This window comes from Lynx rufus, unplaced genomic scaffold (assembly GCF_022079265.1).
Source record: "Lynx rufus isolate CCGP_SWC_20201006 ecotype Redwood Valley unplaced genomic scaffold, mLynRuf1.p SCAF_10, whole genome shotgun sequence".
NCBI classification, from domain to species: Eukaryota; Metazoa; Chordata; class Mammalia; order Carnivora; family Felidae; genus Lynx; species Lynx rufus.
This window is the reverse complement of record NW_025814824.1, coordinates 2,093,239-2,112,971: the sequence shown is the minus strand read 5'-3', so window position 1 is coordinate 2,112,971 and position 19,733 is coordinate 2,093,239. Positions and strand designations below refer to the sequence as shown.

The 19,733-nt window shown below is 43.2% G+C and overlaps 1 protein-coding gene across 2 annotated transcripts in view; it reads left to right on the top strand.

Annotated features, from left to right (window-relative positions):
- LOC124527640 (F-box/WD repeat-containing protein 12-like) overlaps positions 1–19,733 on the top strand; it is a 47,157-nt gene that overhangs the window by 15,357 nt on the left and 12,067 nt on the right. For both annotated transcript variants that reach the window (XR_006965932.1, XM_047100757.1), the window contains exon 5: positions 23–232. Coding sequence is in view for 1 of the 2 variants with exons in the window: in XM_047100757.1 (XP_046956713.1) it covers positions 23–232 (210 nt within the window). In the remaining variant the exon portion in view is untranslated. The remainder of the gene's footprint in view (positions 1–22; positions 233–19,733) is intronic.

The window sequence follows — 19,733 nt, the reverse complement described above, 5'->3', positions numbered from 1 at the left end:
TGTTCCTTTTGTTGTTGCCCAGGGCACAGAGATCTGGTCAAGCCCTCTGCAGCCCGCTGCTCTGGTGAACGTGGTGACCTTCCCTCGGCTCCAGCTGGCCATCACCGTGGATGAGCGGGGCCTCGTCAAGGTTTGGGGAGCGGAGAACGGATGGGAGCAGGCCTCCTTCCGCCTGCCTACATCCTCGTCTGCATTGCAGGCCTGCGAGCATCCACAGGGCCCTTTCCTGCTGGTGAGTGACTGGCTCTCAGGAGCCTCTGCGTGCCCTAGCCGTCCCCCGGGGTCGTGGACACTGTGATGGGGGGCGCCTGGAGCTGGGTGCTCGCTGTGGCAGACCAGGCAGTGATCCTGCTGTCCGCACAGCCGGTCTCCCTGGCCCCCCTCTGCCGGTCCCCAGGCGTCAGTGAGACCGGGTCGTGGGCTGCCTGTGCCCTTGCTTTCTGCCTCCTGACCTTGCTTGTGTTCTTTCTTCTCCCTGCAGTTCCTTCTCTCTTCTGCATTCTTACCCTTCCTTCCCTTGTTTCAAGTCCCAGCTATGGTCCAACTCAGGAGAAGCTGAGGCACGTTTGACAAAACACGAGCGTTTGCCCAGGACACCAAAGGCTACTGTTACCAGGATGTCCATTTAGAAGTGACTCAGGCATCGGGAGGGTTTGGTGAGAAGAAACCAGGAAAGTGGGTTTACGGTGGCAGGTGGACGAAGTGGCTCTTGGCTGGAGGCAGTGTCCCCACCTGTGGGGAGGAGGCCCTGGAAAGGACGGGCAGGCTGGTGTCCCAAATATCAGGAGGAGCGGGTATCCTGGAGCAGCTTTACGTGCGCACGGAATCAAATGGAAAGGGACTAAGCTCAGCAAACAAAACCAGTAATGTCTAGTGAAACAGATTTCTCATAAACCACTCTGCAGTTGTTGAAGACTTCAGAGTAAATGTGATTGGTATCCCCAGATGCGTTTGAGAATCTGTCACGCAAATGAGGAGGCCATGGGCTGTCCCTGGGAGTGGTAGACGGTGTGATGCCCAGTTACTTGTCTGCGAAGGGCAGTTGGAGAAGTTAGAGCGCACACGGTAGTGGAGAGCAGAGAGCTAGGTGCAACAAAAGGGTCTGGACCGAGGTTCGGGAGATGCGGCGGAGACCAAGTGCTGAGCCCAACGCTGTGGCTGCTTTGCCCTGGAGACGCTTTCCCCAGGCAGCCGAGAGGCCACAGACCTTTGAGAGCTGAGGGGACGAGTTGGGGTGCGGGGCCACTGAGGGTCAGGCCCCGTGCCTCCCCTTTTACTTGGGGGTTGTCAAGTGGTACGGCCCAAGAAGAGGGTGTGAAGGTTGGCAGTTGCCCACCCTGGCTGCAGCCTGGCACCCCGGCCACCTGGGAGGAGTTTGCAAAAATCCTTTCTGGGCCAGGATAACACCACTGAGACCTCATGTTATTTCCGTTTGCAAATGTAGCATTCAGCACACACTTAGAGCTAAGGGGACCACGAGAGAGGAACTAGTACCAGCCACGGTGGCTGGGTGAACCGCGGGTGACGTCGGGAGAGCCACAGGGTTTCAGACGCTGCAGTTGCTGCACACTGAGACAGCTGTGGCCTCTGTGTCCAGGGAGGTGACTTTGAACAGAGAGCTCAGAACTATGAAAAATGACGCAACAGATTTAGAAAAGAGCCAAGCAGCAATTCCAGAACAGAGAAATGCGGCACAAAGGTTAGCTCGGAGGTTGGGGGTCATAGCAGGGTGGACAGTGGAATCACTCTAAGATGGGGGGCATAGGGAAGCTTGTGGGCCTCTGGCAACATCCTGTTTCTTACTTGCATGGCGTAGTGAATGTTTGCTTTGTAACAGTGTGAATATTTGCTTTGTAACAATGTATGGAGTGCTATATTTGTGTTTTGTGCACTTTTCTGTCTATGTGTTTTCTGCATCAGTGAAAAGTTCATAACAGAGGTTACCTGGAGTGACATGGGGATGTCGAGTGAGGTGAATGGGAAGAGAGGGGAGGAGATGTAGATAGTGCTCCTCAGGCTTTGGTGGGTTGTGAACCACCGAGATGTTGTTTAAATGCAGATTCCGATTCGGTGAGTCCCTGGGGGTGACTAAATTCTGACTTTTTATCAAGCTTCTTGGTAGTATTGGTACTGCCTGTCCGCAGACGACACTTTGAGTAGCAAGGCCATAGAGGAAGACCCATGACAAATTCTGGTATTTGGTAGCAGGAGCAGGTGAGGGAGTACATGGGTCAAAGGCAACATTTGAAGAGGTGACGGCAGACGTTTTCCTAAAGCAGACTAAGGACTTTAATCTCTGGAATCAAGAAGGCCTGTGAACCCCAAGGGGGATAAACCAAAATAGATCTGCACACGGGCCTGTCAGAGTGAACTGAGATTATCCAAGTACCAAGAAAGCACACGGGCCCGTCAGAGTGAAGATTATCCAAGGGCCAGGAAAGCAGCCTGGGGACGTAGACTGCCTTCGGCCTCTGACTTGTTAACAGCAACTATGGGACCTCAGAGACAGTAGAATGGTATCTTGGAAGAAATAATTGCCGGCCAGGAATTCTAGAAGAGAAAGTGTCCTTTAGGAATGAAGGGGAATGAAGGCATGTCAGATAAAATGGAGAATTAGCACCAGCCACACCACCAGTGAGAAGGACACGCGTGGGACTAGAAGCAGAAGGAAGATGAGCAAAGCTGGTATCCCAGGGTGTCGGGAGACGTTGATGAACAGCACTGGTGGAGGCAAGGAGATCTGAGGGTACCGACTGTAGAACAGCAGTACCCATGTCTTGTGGATTTTAAACTTAGGTGCAGAAAAGAAATTTGTGATGTCAGCATTTACATTAGGAGAAGGTTAGGAAGCACTAAACAGCCCAAGATCCTTGAATTGGCCGGGCTGAGTCATGTGCTGATGGGCAGGGACGCCTGTTAGGCAAGGCCGCATGTAGCAGAGAGAAATGGAGGAGCGTGTAACCTTTAAATCGTGAAAGGAAAAGGGGTAGGATCAACTCTGGCACCAAATTCGGCCTATCAAGCCTGACGAAGCCACATGAGCCCCAAGAGGATATGAAGAGGTAGTCTGCCATATAACAATCTGCTTTTGGGGACAGTGGCTCCCAGGAGGCTGGTCTGAATGGCTGGAGGCCAGCAAGTGACTGGCTTACTCTTCCTGTGGGTGGAGTAGGCGGGGGGAGGGCTAGTGCGCAGGGGCCGGGTTTCTGTGGGTCGAATTCTCGGCAGGTGCTCTCTATCCGCTCGGCCTGACTGGGAACAGAGCCGGGGACCAGCAGGCCCGGAAGCTGTCAGCAACCAAACGTCAAGGGCGGAGTCGGACTCCAGTACGCTTCCCTTCCGATGACTTTACTGTAATTCTGTCTTCGGGCCGATGGCTGAAACGTGCAGATTTTATCTCCTTGAACCAGGGCTTGTGTGAGCCAGCCATTTGTGCGGTGCCCCATGAGGCTCATAAGGTTCGTTCGGGAGCTCGAGTGTTGTGTATTTGAGAAGTGAAGTGAGTACCTTGGTCGCTGTTGGTATGTCTGGGTCTCCAGAGGGGCGGCGGTGTCTGCTATGTGCGGAGACATGTGTGATGGCCATTTATGTCTTGGGGGGGGGGGCGGGGAGTCCAGGGTTCCCGAGGTCTTCACCAAGAGGGAGAATTTTGGACGAGGCGCTTTGTCTCTGGCCACATGGCTGCAGCGCTGGCAATGGCCCGAGAGCGTAAATGTGCATCTGTGGCTGGTCCTTACCTGGGGCCTCCCGGGCTAAGGTGACCGCCCGAAGTTAGGTCCACATTTATCAGGGATGTTCCCGTTAGCAGGTGGGCTGCGCTGGTGGGCCCTTCGCGTGCGATGGCAGCAGTGCGGCCTGTGCACTGCGGGATCGCTCTTTCCTGTTTATCTAGAGGGTGGCCTTCTCCAGGGTCCTTGCGTGTGACACGGGTCTGAGGACAACAGGAAGCTCCTTCCTTGTGCAGAGGGAAAGCCCAACATGACCCAGGCCTGCCTGGGTCCTGAGGATGCCATTTTTAGGTCAACAGGGAGGCTTCTGTGGCTGTGCTGAGCCTGCAAGGTGCTGCCCCCACATCCCCAAGACATAACGCCTCCCTGGGAAGTCGGGGGCTCAGACCCTCTGAGCACCAGCCACACCACAGGGCCCAGATGCGGCCGGCAGCATTCGCTGGACGGGTTGTTGTGTGGACAGCAGGCTTTGGCCACAAGCACTCGTGTTTTTTGGGTTGCCCTGTAGGAGGATGGGGCAGGGTCAATTCCCTACTGAGATTTGGCTCAGATTTGGAGATTCTGTACATGTACCGGGAGAGGATGGTAAAGGGTATCCCCACTCACCACCCCCCAAATTCATGTCTACACAGAGCCTTAGAATGTGACCTTATTTGGAAATGGTGTCTGGTTAAGGATCTCAGGTAAAATCATCCTGGATTTAGGTTGGGCTGTCATAAAGGGAGGAGAAGACACAGACACACAGAGAAAGCCCTGTGCACACTGAGGCAGACAAGTCAAGGAAAGCCCTAGAGTCTTTAGAAGGAAAGGGCCCTGCCAGCACCTTGATTTTGGGCTTCTAGCCTCTAAAACCATGAGAGAATTAAAAAAAATATATATATATATATATATATATTTTTTAAGCCACCTGATTTGTTATCGCAGCCCTAAGAAGTTAATATAAGGCTCTAAAATGGAACACTTTGGGGCCCCTGCCTGGCTCATTTGGTAGAGCGTGCGACTCTTGATATCAGGGTTGTAGGTTCAAGCCCCATATTGGGTGTGGAGATTTATTAAAAATAAAATCTTTTAAAAAACCCAAAAAACAAAAAAAAGCACTTAAGGACGTTTGGAATGAAAAGGCTGAGAAGAGGACACGCACTGGAGATGCTAACCAAAAGCAGGCTGATAAGCTGTTAATGTTAGGCCAGAAGACTTCAAGATAAAAGTCATTGCTAGATATTCAGGGACGCTTTGCAATAATAATTAGATCAGCCTCCTAGGAAGATACAGCAAAGCTAATTTTGGATGCACCTCAAAATTGGCCTGAACTATATAGAACAAAATTTGTGGGATTTCAAGGAGACTGGTCAAATCTACAGGCATTATGAGAAGTTTGTTACACAGCTAAAGGAAAATGATCTGGGTGGGCCCACTGAAATCCCATGAGTGCTTTGAAGGCAGAGAGTTTTCTCTGGCTGGACACAGAAGAAGTCAGAGGCTGGAGCCCTGGGGGGCAACTCAACGTGAACCGGTCATTGGCTGCCATGTTGGGGGGGGCCTGGGAACCGGGAACGCCCCACCCCTCACCACCAGGGAGACTTCAGTTCTGCCTGCAGCCACAAGGGACTGAGCTGCCACCAACCCTAGTGGGCCCCCAGGTGAAACCCTGGCACCTAGACTCAGCTTTGTGTGACTTCTCTTACCCAAGGATTACTTGGAAGTGCAACATGTAGATCGTTTAAAGTTAAATTATATGTGTGTGCAAGGTCAGCATTGAGGTTCATTTTTATTTACAAGTGGATATCCGGAACATGTAGGAAAGGCCATCCTTTCTTCACTGAATTACATCAGCACTTTTGTTTGTCAGTATACCAACATCATGTGTGAATCGATTTCCACTGCTCTGTGTGTCTGTCTTTGAGAAAGACACAGGCTCTCGTTAAAGTAAGTCATGATCTCTAGCAGCTTCTTTCTTTCTTTCTTTTTTAATGTTTATTTTTCAGAGAATGAGAGGGACAGAGCGTGAGCAGGGGAGGGGCAGAGAGAGACGGGGACACAGTATCCGAAGCAGGCTCCAGGTTCTGAACTGTTATCACAGAGCCTGACACGGGGCTTGAACTCATGAGCCACGAGATCATGGCCTGAGCTGAAGTCTGGTGCCCAACTGACTGAGCCACCCAGGCGCCCCCTCTAGCATTTTCTTATTTCAAAATTAGATCTCTGTAAAAAATTTCAAGACAGCTTGTCAATTTCTATTAAACTGCTTACTGAGATTTTGATGACCTTGAATCTATAGATTGATTTGGGGACAGCTGACATCTAAATATGTAATCTAAGTCATAAATAAGGCATATATGTCTCTATTTACTTATAAAGGTTTTTTTTAATGTTTATTTTTGAGAGAGAGAGAGCAAAAGAGAGACAGAGCACAAGTGGGGGAGGGGCAGAGAGAGAGGGAGACACAGAATCCGAAGCAGGCTCCAGGCTCTGAGCTGTCAGCACAGGCCCGACACGGGGCTTGAACCTACGAGCTGTGAGATCATGACCCAAGTTGAAGTCAGACACTTAACCGACTGGGGCACCCAGGCGCCCCAAAACATATCCATTTAGAGGGGACTTTACTTATGTCTCTTAACAAAGTTTTGTAGTTTTAAGTGAAGAGGGCTTGCATATATTTTATTAAAATTACTTATTTGTATTTTATACTATTTTAAATGTTATTGTTTAAAAAAATAATTTTCCAATTTGTCCTTGCTAGAATATAGCATATATAGAAATATATGGAAATGTGTAAATAATTTATAAATGCATAGTTTTGCATTTATAAATTGCTTTACATACTATAGCACACATAAAAATTATTTCTTTTTTTTTTTTTTTAATTTTTTTTTTTCAACATTTATTTATTTTTGGGACAGAGAGAGACAGAGCATGAACGGGGAAGGGGCAGAGAGAGAGGGAGACACAGAATCGGAAACAGGCTCCAGGCTCTGAGCCATCAGCCCAGAGCCTGACGCGGGGCTCGAACTCACGGACCGCGAGATCGTGACCTGGCTGAAGTCGGACGCTTAACCGACTGCGCCACCCAGGCGCCCCTAAAAATTATTTCTATATTAACATACATGGGAATACATTTGAATTTTGTATATTTTGTATCTAGCAGCCTTACTAAGCTTGTTTTTTAATTTTAATAGGTTTTTTTTTTTGGTGGACTAGAAAATTTTCCTAGGTAAAGATTTCTTAGGACACAAAAAGCACTGACTGTATAAGAAAAAAATAAATTGCACTTCATCAAGTTGAGAAGTTTTGCTCTTTGAAAGCATTGTTCAGCAAAAGGCAAAACTTAGGAGAAAAAATTTATAATAATGCAAACTGTCTCAGGACTTTGTCTAGAATATATAAAGAGCTGTTATCACTCAGTAGGTAGGAGACAGCCCCACTTTTAAACTAGGCAGAAGATTTGAACACTTCACAAAAGAATATAAACAGCCATTAGCACATGGAGAGAGAAGCTCCATCAGTCATCAGTGAGATGCAACTTAGAACCATGGTGAGATCCAGCACCATATTGTCCTAAAGAGCTGAAATTAAACACGTGTTTACAAAGATGTGGCACAACACTTTGGAGAATTGTTTGACAATTATTTTAGTATTAAAAAATGCTTACCATATTTTCCAGCAGTTTTCTCTTTTAGGTATTTACCCACGAGATACAAAAATCTTTACACAAAAAGACTTGTACACAAGTATTTGTAGGAGTTTTAGTAATAATAGCCAAATTGGATGCACCCCAAGTGCTTATCAACAGGTGAATGGATTTATAAAAATGGTATATGTGTACAGTGGAATATTACTCAGCATGGAAAAAGAACAAGGTTGTGGATCTGTGCAGCAACGTGGATGAAACTCAGAAACGTGCCAAGCGAAAGAAGCCAGCTACAACAGAGTATGGATATACTGTAGGATTCTATTTCTGGAAAGTCCAGTCCCAAGAGAATAATCTGTACTGTCAGCAGACTGGTGGTCCTTAGGTATGGAAGGGACTGACAAAGGACACAACTTTTTAGATGATGGAGATATTGCAGAACTGGATTATGGTTGTGATATCTCGTAAGTCTGCTTCCCCTTTTATTTTTTCGAGGTTTCCTTAGCTACTTTCATGTTTATTTTTCATATGAACTTTCTATCTCCTAGAAAGAAAATGATGTTTTCATTGATACCAAGTTCAGTTTAAATACCAACATGGAGAAAATGGACATCTTTATGATGCAAAGTCTGTCCAAGAATAAACGATGTATTTCCATTAATTCAGGTTTGCTTTTTTGTTCTTCAGAAGTGATTTATATTTTTCCTCAGATTAGTTTAGCACATTTCTTGTTGTTAACTTTATTCCAAAGTATTTTATTGTTTTTGTTCCACTGATATGTGAGAGTATTTTCTGTCCTATTGTTTTCTAACCAGGTGGTGTTTGTTTAAATGAAGGCTGCTGTTGTTCTTTTTTTTTTTTTTAATTTTATTTTTTTATTTTTTAAAATTTACATCCAAATTAGCATATGTGCAACAATGATTTCAGGAGTAGATTCCTTAGTGTCCTTCACCCATTTAGCCCATCCCCCCTCCCACAACCCCTCCAGTAACCCTCAGTTTGTTGTCCATATTTATGAGTCTCTTCTGTTTTGTCCCCCTCCCTGTTTTCATATTATTTTTGTTTCCCTTCCTTTATGTTCATGTTTTTGTCCCTTAAAGTCCTCATATGAGTGAAGTCATATGATTTTTGTCTTTCTCTAATTTCACTTAGCATAATACCCTCTAGTTCCATCCATGTAGTTGCAAATGGCAAGATTTCATCCTTTTTGGTTGCCGAGTAATACTCCATTGTATATATATACCACATCTTCTTTATCCATTCATCCATCGATGGACATTTGGGCTCTTTCCATACTTTGGCTATTGTCGGTAGTGCTGCTATAAACATGGGGGTGCAAGTGTCCCTTCGAAACAGCACACCTGTATCCTGTGGATAAATGCCTAGTAGTGCAATTGCTGGGTCATAAGGGTAGTTCTATTTTTAGTTTTTTGAGGAACCTCCATCCTGTTTTCCAGAGTGGCTGCACCAGCTCGCATTCCCATGTTGTTGTTCGTTTTATATTCTGTCATCTTATTGAATTCTCCTATTTGCATTTATTTTATAATTGATTCTCTTAATTTATAACGTTTATTCATTCTTGAGAGACAGAGAGAGACAGAGCATGAGTGGGGAAGGGGCAGAGAGAGAGGGAGACACAGAATCGGAAACAGGTTCCAGGCTCCAAGATATCAGCACAGAGCCCGACACGGGGCTTGAACTCAGGAGCTGCGAGACCATGACCTGATCTGAAGTCGGACACTCAACTGACTGAGACACCCAGGCACCCCCTTTTTTTTCCAATTTTTTTTTAACATTTATTCATTCTTGAGAGACAGAGCATGAGTGGATTCTCTTCATTTTTTTAGGTAAATACTTTATCATCCAAAAGTAGAGATACTTCTTTTTTTCAAGCCTTCGGCATCCGGCTTTCTTTTCTCTGACTGCTCTGGCTAATACTTCCAGGAAATGTTAATTAGTGCTGGCACTGGTGGCCATTTCTCCATGTAGCTGAGCACAGTGGGCCGACCTGGAGAGCTTCGCTCTGGGGGAGGGGGATGCTGGCTTCAGGAATGATGTTAATGAAAAAGCCATCAATGACTATTTCACTATTGGTTTTGTTTTGTTTTTTCTCAAAAAGAGTCCATGAGTTTTATTAGATGTGCATGTGAGTGGAAGAGAGAAGCGACAGTTTCTGGTTTGAAAACTCTGGGGGCGCCTGGGTGGCGCAGTCGGTTAAGCGTCCGACTTCAGCCAGATCACGATCTCGCGGTCCGTGAGTTCGAGCCCCTCGTCGGGCTCTGGGCTGATGGCTCCGAGCCTGGAGCCTGCTTCGGATTCTGTGTCTCCCTCTCTCTCTGCCCCTCCCCCGTTCATGCTCTGTCTCTCTCTCTCCCAAAAATAAATAAAAAACGTTGAAAAAAAAATTAAAAAAAAAAGAAAACTCTCCAGATATTTACACCTTTTAGATAATAGAAATAACCATTACAAATTAATTACCAGGCACCAAGTATCAAATAAAACAGTCTTTCAGAGTTTAAGGTTTTTAAAAACTATATAAAAGCGTATTTTTAAAAATAATTCATTGTCAAGTTAGCTAACATACGGTATAAACAGTGTAGTCTTGGCTTTGGGAATAGATTCCCATGATTCATCACTTACATGCAACACCCAGTGCTCCTCCCAACAAGTGACCTCCTCAATGCCCATCACCCATTTCCCCCACCCCCATCAACCCTCAGTTTGTTCTCTGTATCTAAAGGTCTCTTATGGTTTGCCTCCCTCTCTGTAAGTTATTTTTCCTTCCCTTCCCCTGTGGTCTTCTGTTAAGTTTCTCTAATTCCACATATGAATGAAAACATAATATCTCTTTTTCTGACTAATTTCACTTAGCATAATACCCTCCAATTCCATCCCTGTTGTTGCTAATGGCAAGATTTCATTCTTTCTCATTGCCAAGTAGTATCCCATTATATACAAACCACATCTTTATCCTTTCATCAGTTGATGAATTTGGCCTCTTGCCATGAGTTAGCTATTGCTGATAGTGCTGCTATAAACATTGGGGTACGTGTATCTCTATGAGGCAGCACTCTTGTATCCTTTGATAAGTTCCTAGTAGTGCTATTGCTGGGTTGTGGGGTAATTCTGTTTTTTTTTTTTTTTTTAACGTTTATTTATCTTTGAGACAGAGAGCATGAACAGGGGAGGGGCAGAGTGAGAGGGAGACACAGAATCCGAAACAGGCTCCAGGCTCTGAGCTGTCAGCCCAGAGCCCGACGCGGGGCTTGAACTCACGGACCGCAAGATCATGACCTGAGCCGAAGTCGGCCGCCCAACCGACCAAGCCACCCAGGCGCCCCTGGGGTAATTCTATTTTTAATTTTTTGAGGAACCTCCATACTGTTTTCCAGAGCGGCTGCACCAGTTTGCATTCCCACCAACTTCACTATTAGTTTTTAAAAATCATGATAAGGTGTAGAATTTTGTGAAAGGCTTTTTCAGCATGCAGATGTAATTACAGGACTTTTCTTCTTAGGTTTATTATGGTGATGTTTTTAGATTTTAAAGTATTAAATCACATATTTCCTTTTTTTAATATATATATATATATATATATATTTTTTTTTTTTTTTTTTTTTGAGAGAGAGCACGAGTGGGAGAGGGACAAAGAGAGAGGGAGACACAGAATCTAAAGCAGGCTCCAGGCTCTGAGCTGCCAGCACAGAGCCCATCGCTGGGCTCAAGCTCACTAACTGCGAGATCATGACCCAAACCAAAGTTGGAGACTTAACCGATTGAGCCACCCACGCACCCCATATATTTCTTTTTAAAGTGCTTTTTAAATGCTAGTATTTTAGTTGGATTTTGGATCTATGTGAAGTAGGTCTTTAGTTTTTTGTAGCTTCCTTTATCAGGTTTACATATAAATGCTATACTTCATTTGAGGAATCTGCACGTTTTTATTCTTTTTTAATGCCCTGGAACAATTTAAGTTACATTGGGATTATATGGTTTTTCAGTTTGGTAGAATTTATTTTTGACATTATTTGGTGCTGGGTGCTTTTTTTTGTGGGGAAGTTTTAAAACAGTTTTCTCAGTGTCTTCTATGGAAATTGGTCTGTTCAAGCTTTTCTTTCTCTGCTAAGATCAAATTTTAATATATTGTATTAAACTACCCACTGTATCTAGGCTTTCAACTTTTTTATGCATACAGTTGTCTAGAATGCTCTTTAGAGATTCTTCCCTTAAATTTCCTCTGTTTGAACATTTGTTTCCCCTTGTCATTTCTTTCTGTATATATGTGATTTTTCCCATTTTTTTGTGCTTATTTTAGCTGGCACCTTGTCTATTTTATTTAATATTTCCATTAATTTCTAGTTTCATTTCATTTCATTGTGATCAGGGACTGTTGTATTACTTTACCATATAGAATTTACTGAGATTTCTTTGTGACGATATATTCAAGTTCTGTGAAAGTTTGTGTGTGCTTGCAGGGAAGGGGTAGTCTCCGTTATTATGACGCAAAGATCCAAATTCTGTCATTAATTATATTGTTAGGTCTTATATTTATTTACTGCTTGTCTACTTGGCCTGCCTTAGACTGCGAGCATTGTTACTATTTATTTTTATATAATAATATATTTAATTCTGGGGCACCTGGGTGGCTCAGTCAGTTAAACAACTGACTCTTGATTTCAGTTCAGGTCATTATCTCACAGTTGTGGGATCAAGCCCCATGTGGGGCTTTGTGCTGGGCATGGAGCCTGCTTGGGGTTTTCTTTCTCTGTCCCTTCCTCTCTCTCTCTCTCTCTTCCCCCCCCTCTCAAAAAGTCACAATATATTCATAAATATTTATTTATTTATTATTTTTTAATGTTTATTTATTTTTGAGAGAGAGACAGAGACAGAACTTGAGAGGGGAAGGGCCAGAGAGAGAGGGAGACACAGAATCTGAAGCAGGCTCCAGGCTCCGAGCTGTCAAGCACAGAGCCCGATGCGGGGCTCGAACTCACGAACCGTGAGATCATGACCTGAGCCGAAGTCGGATGCTTAACTGACTGAGCCACCCAGGCGCCCCATAAATATTTAAGTATTCTTGTGTTTCACTCTGTTTCTCCTTGTATCTGCTTAATAAAGGTTATTGGGGGTGTTTCTTTAATAGGTGTAATAGGTTTTATTTCTTTGTTGTGAATTACAGCCCTTAATATTGTTAACTTTGAAAATAAAAGTTCCAGTTATTTTATTAGCAAAAATGGGTTTATTTGGGAATAGCAGGGAATTGCAATTTAAGACAAGGTGGTCATGGCAAAACTATAGCTGAGTCCAGAAAATAAAGGAGAGAGAGGCTCTTTTATAGAGGAAAGGGGGAATAGGGAGGAGCTGTTGTAAACTAAAAGTCTGTTGGAGTAAACTGGGAGCCGGAAGTGGAGTGGCTTCTCATTGGCTGAGCTGTGACTGCCTCTCATTGGCTAGGCTGTACTGGTGAGGAAGGAACCTTCCTCCCTCCTGCTGGGGTAGTACAGTAGCATCCACCTGTGAGCTCCTTCTCTTCTTGTTGGGTCTACAAGTAACCACCAGTGTTTGGCATGGGCACTCCCAGTGCCCACCTCCTGACTCCCATCTTATTTTATTATTATTTTTTTTAAGTTTATTTTTTTTGAGAGAGAGGGAGCACGAGTGGGGGAGGGGCAGAGAGCTAGAGGGAGGGGAGAGAACCCCAAGCAGGCTCCCATGTTGTCAGCACAGAGCCCAGTGCAGGGCTCGAACTCACAAACTGTAAGATCACGACCCGAACTGAAACCAAGAGTTGACACTCAACCAACTGAGCTACCCAGGTGCCCTGGACTCCATTCTAAATGAGGTTTCCTTTTGTTTATTTTCACAGTGTGGGGAAGTGTCTGTTGTTGCATTTCCTACTTTGGGCCTGAGTCCTTCCTTTTCTGGTATCAGGACCACTTCACCTGCTTTCCAAGGATTTGTGTGTGCCTGGCACACCATTACCCTTCCATCATGGTTAAACTTTCTGTTTTGATTGAGCCTCTTGAATATTCAGCCATGTTTTCTTTTGTTCATCAATCTGATCATCTTTTTATTCTAACAAAGTGAGTTAAGCCATTTATATTGAACAGTGTAACTTATGTGCCTGATCTCAGCTTTTGTTTTATGTCACATTTAGGGTGTGATGTGGACCATCCCTGAGCTCCTTTCTCTGAATATGTTTTCCCATTTTTACATGTTTTTGGGTAGTGGTGATATCTTATGTTATTTAGAAAGGTTTGTATTTTTGTGGGGGTGGTTACCTTTGTCTTAATACTTTCTGTCTCCATTTTCTCTATTCAAGCCTATGTACTATTTTGTTGGCTTTAAATGATACCACTTACCTCCCATGGCAGTCGGTGAACTTATTCTACTTTGATACTTCGCCTTTGTCTTCCCACTTTTGAAGATCCATTATGTAGTACTGTATGTAGTAGCCACACCAGTTCTGGTGACATTTTCCCTGTATCTTGTGATCTGGTGGGACCCATTCTCTAGTAGATCCCCAAGGAAGTCTCGTGGATGCATCCTTGTGCAGATCCCAGTGGGCCTGACACTGCTTTTCTGTAGCCTGGAGGCCTGAAGGATGGCCTGGATGGGCCTTAAATCCCTGGCTCATACTTGTCTTGAATTTTGTAAAAATATTATTTCACTGTGTATGTGTCTGTTGAAAAGTCTACTCCGACCTTGACTTTTCCTTGTTAGACACTTGGGACTTTTAAATCAAAGACCCATATGATTTTTGAAATATTTAAAGGGGAGTAGTTTTGTTGTGAGATGTCTGTGGTGACTGTCTGGAGTTGAATTTTCCAGGAACATATGTACTCTTTCAGTATATGGATTCAGGTTTTATTTGCAGAAAATTTCATTGTACATGAGTTTTAAGTATTCGTCTGTTAATTGTTTGCTTTTCCTGCAGGAGCTTCACTTGTCTTTTTACTAGGTCGTCTTTGCCTGTCTTCTTGGACACCTGCTCTTGGATGCATCTTAACTCTTTATTCCGTCTTTGTTCTCTTGCCCATTTTCCTTCTTCCCTTTAGTGTCCTTATGGGTCCAGTAGAATGTATTCTCCCTTAGGCATATCGCTGTTCTTAAGATAGTTTTTTCTTCATAATCTTTCCTGAATTAATTTAACTCTTATTTCACATCTTGGCTTTTTGTCCATTTCGGTCTGAGTGTAAAATGTCTGATTCAGGGTGTTCTTTCATGTCTGTACATGCTTATTTTATGATAATTTGATTCATGTTGGGGTGTGGCTACCGGTATCTTGGTTCCTAGTTGTTCTTTGGGGAAGCAGCTAAAAAGTTTTGCTTCTCACTTACTTTCTCTTCCTTCTAATGACTTTGAATGTTGCCTGCCATTTTCTGCACATTGTGAAGTTTTTGTGTTTTCTTGGCCAGTAGGAATAGGTATCTTTATGTAAGTTGAACAGAATACAAAGTCCTGAGAGGGTTCCATGTGTAAATGCCTGTGGAAAGATGTCCTTTTAAAACAGTAGGTGAAGGCTTTTTTCCAAGATGGCGGAGCAGCATAGACGTTCTCAGCTTGTCTCATCCCTGAAATGCAGCCAGATCAACACCAAACCATTTTGCACACCTAGGAAATTTTATCTGAGGATTAACACAACATCTGCATAACTTGAGCCACAGAACTTGGCAGGTATGTGAGGTGGAGAGGTGAACTGGGAGAGAAAAATCCGTGGAGGGTAAGGAGCTGTTTTTGCAGAGAGGGCAGAGAAAGGGAAGGGGGGAGAGTGTGGCACACCAGGATCGTGCAGGAAAAGCACTTCCCTGAAAGCAGCTGGCGAGAAAGAGAAAGAGTGGAAATTCTTACAAAGGATTGAACAATAAATCTGTTCCCCAAAGACATTCATGGGAAGAAAGGAGAGGGTTTCACTACCATTAGGATTCTATAAACGGTGGAGCATAGAGTTGAAAATTCTGGGGCTCAATATCTGGCAGTGCTCTGGTGAGGAATGAATCTCCAGGAGCAGGCAGTGCGGTCCAAGCGGTCTGTGGGCCACATGAGAAGCGGTTCCCCTGCTTGGAGGGCATTTGGTAGAGGCCATACAGCCTCCCCACAGGCAAAAGTCCCAGCCGACCCTGGAGAGCAGCCATGTTTGCTGGTATTGGGACAGAGGTGCCACAGTGTGGTGAAACCTGATGCTGTGTGTCGTGATCTGTCACAATCTCTCAACCTCTTGCTGCAGTGTGATTGCTGAACATTTTCTGGGGCAAGCTGGCACCCGGCCATTGCTCAGCGAGACCCTCCCCCAGAGTGCAGGGGGCATCCAAGCCTTAGGGTTCTCTGAAGTGAGGGGTTTGGAGATACAGCCCCATCTGAGCTAAAACTTGGAAGGGAGGGGCACCCGGCAGGCTGACAGCTTGAACACGGACAGGATAGAAGTGGGGAGTGGACAGAAGCCTGAGACAAAGCAGGGGGCTTGATTACCAGTCGGTGAGAGCACAAAGTTCTTGTGCCAGAGGCTAGGAAGCTAGGTGAAGCCATTTCCACCCCACCCCACTCACGCGCGCGCGCACACACACATACACATGTACACCACGCTGATCCACCTCAGTAAGCTAAGCAGTGACATCTAATGGAGAATGGAGCCATTACACCAAACCCCGCCCAACTGTACCCTCCAGGCACATCCCCCTAGAAGACCAGCACAAGTCACTCTGCCTGCTTAGTGTACAGACTATAGAGTGCTTCATCGTTTTATTTCTAGGGAAACTGGATGGAACTTCATTTGGGTTTCAATCTGTTTGCTGGTTCATCTTTTGTTTCTTTTGTTTCTTTTTGCTCCTGTCTTGTTTAAATTTTTTTTCTCCTTTTTCTTGGATACAGAAAGAGAAAATTTTATTTTTCTTTTCTTTTTTTCTCTTTTAAAGTTCTTTTTACTGTGTTTTTTATTTTTGCTAAATTTTAAAATTCTATTTCACTTTCTTTTTATTCTATTTTATTATATATATTTTTTAATTTTTAAACTTTTTCTTACCTTTTCTTTTAATTTTCTTTTTTTTCTTTCCCTTTTTTTCTCTATTACATCAAGCTTCTTTCAACAACCAGACTAAAACACACCTAGGATCTAGTTTCCATTATTTGATTTTTTGTGTTGTTTTTAATTTTTAGTTTTTAATTTTTATTTATTAACCTTTTTTCTTCCTCCAAAATGACAAAATGAAGGAATTCACCCAAAAAGAACAGGAAGAAATGACAATCAACACAAATATAAGATGTCTGAACTAGAATTTAGAATCACGATAAAAGAATACTAGGTGGGGTTGAAAAAAGCATAGAATCCCTTACTGCAGAGATAAAAGAAGTAAAATCTAGTCAGGACAAAATTTAAAATGCTGTAACTGAGATACAATCTCAAATAGATGCCATGGTGGCAAGGATGGACAAATCAGGGCAGAGAATCAGCAATATAGAAGACAAAATTCTGGAGAATAATGAAGCCAAAAAAAAGGGAAACTAAGGCAAAAGAGCACAATATAAGAATTAGAGAACTCAGTGACTCATTAAAAAGGAGTAACATCTGAATCATAGGAGTCCCAGAAGATGGAGAGAGAAAAAGGATAGAAGGTTTATGTTAGAATTATAGCAGAAAACTTTCCTAATCTGGTGAAAGACACAGACATCAAAATCCAAGAAGCACAGAGAACTTCCACTAGATTCAGCAAACACTGACCATCAACAAGGCATATCATAGTTAAATTCACAAAAAACACAGACAAGGAAAGAATTATGAAAGCAGCAAGGGGAAAAAATCCTTAACCTATAAGGGAAGACAGATCAGGTTCACAGCAGACCTACACACAGAAACTTAGAAGGCCAAAAAGGAGTGGCAGGATATATTCAGTGTGCTTAATCGGAGAAATATGCAGTCAAGAATTCTTTATCCAGCAAGGCTGGATTCATTCAAAATAGAAGGAGAAATAAAGAGTTTCCCAGACAAAAACTAAAGGAGTTTATGACCACTAAACCAGCCCTGCAAGAAATTTTAAAAGGGACTCTCTGAGTGGAGAAAGATGAAACAAAACTAAAAAGACCAAAAGCAACAAAGACTAGAAAGGACCAGAGAACATCACCAGAAACTCTAACTCTACAGGCAACATAATGGCACTAAATTCATATCTTTCAGTTCTCACTCTAAATGTCAGTGGACTAAACGCTCCAATCAAAAGACACAGGGTAACAGAATGGGTAACAAAACAAGATCCATCTATATGCTGTTTCCAAGAGACCCATTTTAGACCTGAAGATAACCTTCAGGTTCAAAGTAGGGGGGTGGAGAACCATCTATCATTCTAATGGTCGACAAAAGAAAGCTGGAGTAGCCATGCTTCTATCAGACAATTTAGATTTTAAAATAAAGACTGTAACAAGAGATGAAGAAGGGCATTATATCATAATTAAGGGGTCTATCCACGAAGATCTAATAATTGTAAACATTTATGCCCCCAAGTGGAAGCACCCAAATATATAAATCCATTAATCACAAACATAAAGAAACTCATTGATAGTGATACCATAATAATAGGGGACTTCAACACCCCACTTACAGCAAAGGACAGATCATGTAAGCAGAAAATCAATAAGGAAACAATGGCTTTGAGTGGCACACCGGACCGGATGTACTTAATAGATAATAGAACATTTCATCCTAAAAGCACATTCTTCTCAAGTACACATGGAACATTCTTCACAGTAGATCACATACTGGGACACAAATCAGCCCTCAACAAGTACAGAAAGATCGAGATCATACCATCCATATTTTCAGACCACAATATTATGAAACTCGAAATAAACCACAAGAAAAAGTTTGGAAAACCACGAATACCTGGAGATTCAAGAACATCCTACTAAAGAATGAATGAGTTAACCATGAAATTAAAGAGGAAATCAAAAACCTCTGGGAAGTAGCAAAGGCAGTCATAAGAGGGAAGTATAGAGCAATCTAGGCCTTCCTAAAGAAGGAAGAAAGGTGTCAGACACACAACCTAACCTTACACCTTAAAGGACTGGAAAAACAATAGCAAATAAAGCCCAAAGGCAGCAGAAGTCAGGAAATAATAAAGATTAGAGTAGAAATCAATGGTATTGAAACCAGAAAAAAAAAAAAAAAAAAAACAGAACAGTTGAATGAAACCAGGAGCTGGTTCTTTGGTTCTCTGAAAGAATTAACAAAATTGATAAACCCCTATCCAGTTTGATCACAAAGAAAAAGGAAAAGACCCAAATAAATAAAATCAAGAATGAAAGAGGAGAGATCACAACCAACACAGCAGAAATACAAACAGTAATAAGAGAATATTATGAGCAGTTATATGCCAATAAAATGGGCAATCTGGAAGAAATGGGAAAATTCCTAGAAACATATAAACTATCAAAACTGAAACAGGAAGGAATAGAAAATTTGAACAGACCCATAACCAGCAAAGAAATTGAATTAGTGGGGCGCCTGGGTGGCTCAGTTGGTTAAGTGTCAGACTTCAGCTCAGGTCACGATCTCACGGTCCGTGAGTTCGAGCCCCGTGTCAGGCTCTGGGCTGATGGCTCAGAGCCTGGAGCTTGCTTCCGATTCTGGGTCTCCCTCTCTCTCTGCCCCTCCCCCGTTCATGCTCTGTCTCTCTCTGTCCCAAAAATGTTAAAAAAATTTTTTTGAAAAAAAAAAAAAAAGGAGAACTACAGACCAATTCCCTCATGAACATGGATGCAAAAAATCTCAACAAGATACTAGCCAGTTGGATCCATCAATACATTTAAAGGGTTATTCACCATGATCAAGTGGAATTTATTCCTGGGATGCAAGGCAATATCTGCAAATCAATCCATGAGATACATCACATTAAGGAAAGAATAAGAACCACACGATCCTCTAAATAGATGAAGAGAAAGCATTTGACAAAATACCCCATCCTTTCTTGATTAAAACCTTTAAGACAGTAGGGGTAGAAGGATCATACCTCAAGATCATAAAAGCCATATGTGAAAGGTTCACCGCTAATGTCATCCTCAATGGGGAGAAACTGAGAGCTTCCGCATAAAGTCACAACACTGTCCACTCTTGGCATTCTTATTCAACATAGTGTTGGAAATCCTAGCCTCAGCAATCAGACGACAACAACAACAAAAAATAAAAGGCATGCAAATCGGCAAGGAGGGAGTCAAAACTTACACTCTTTGCAGAAGACATGATACTGTATGTGGAAAACCCAAAATATTCCACCAAAAAAAACTGCTAGAAGTGATCCATGAATTCAGCAAAGTCGCAGGATATAAAATCAATGTACAGAAATTGGTTGCATTTCTATACACCAATAATGAAGCAACAGAAAGAGATATCA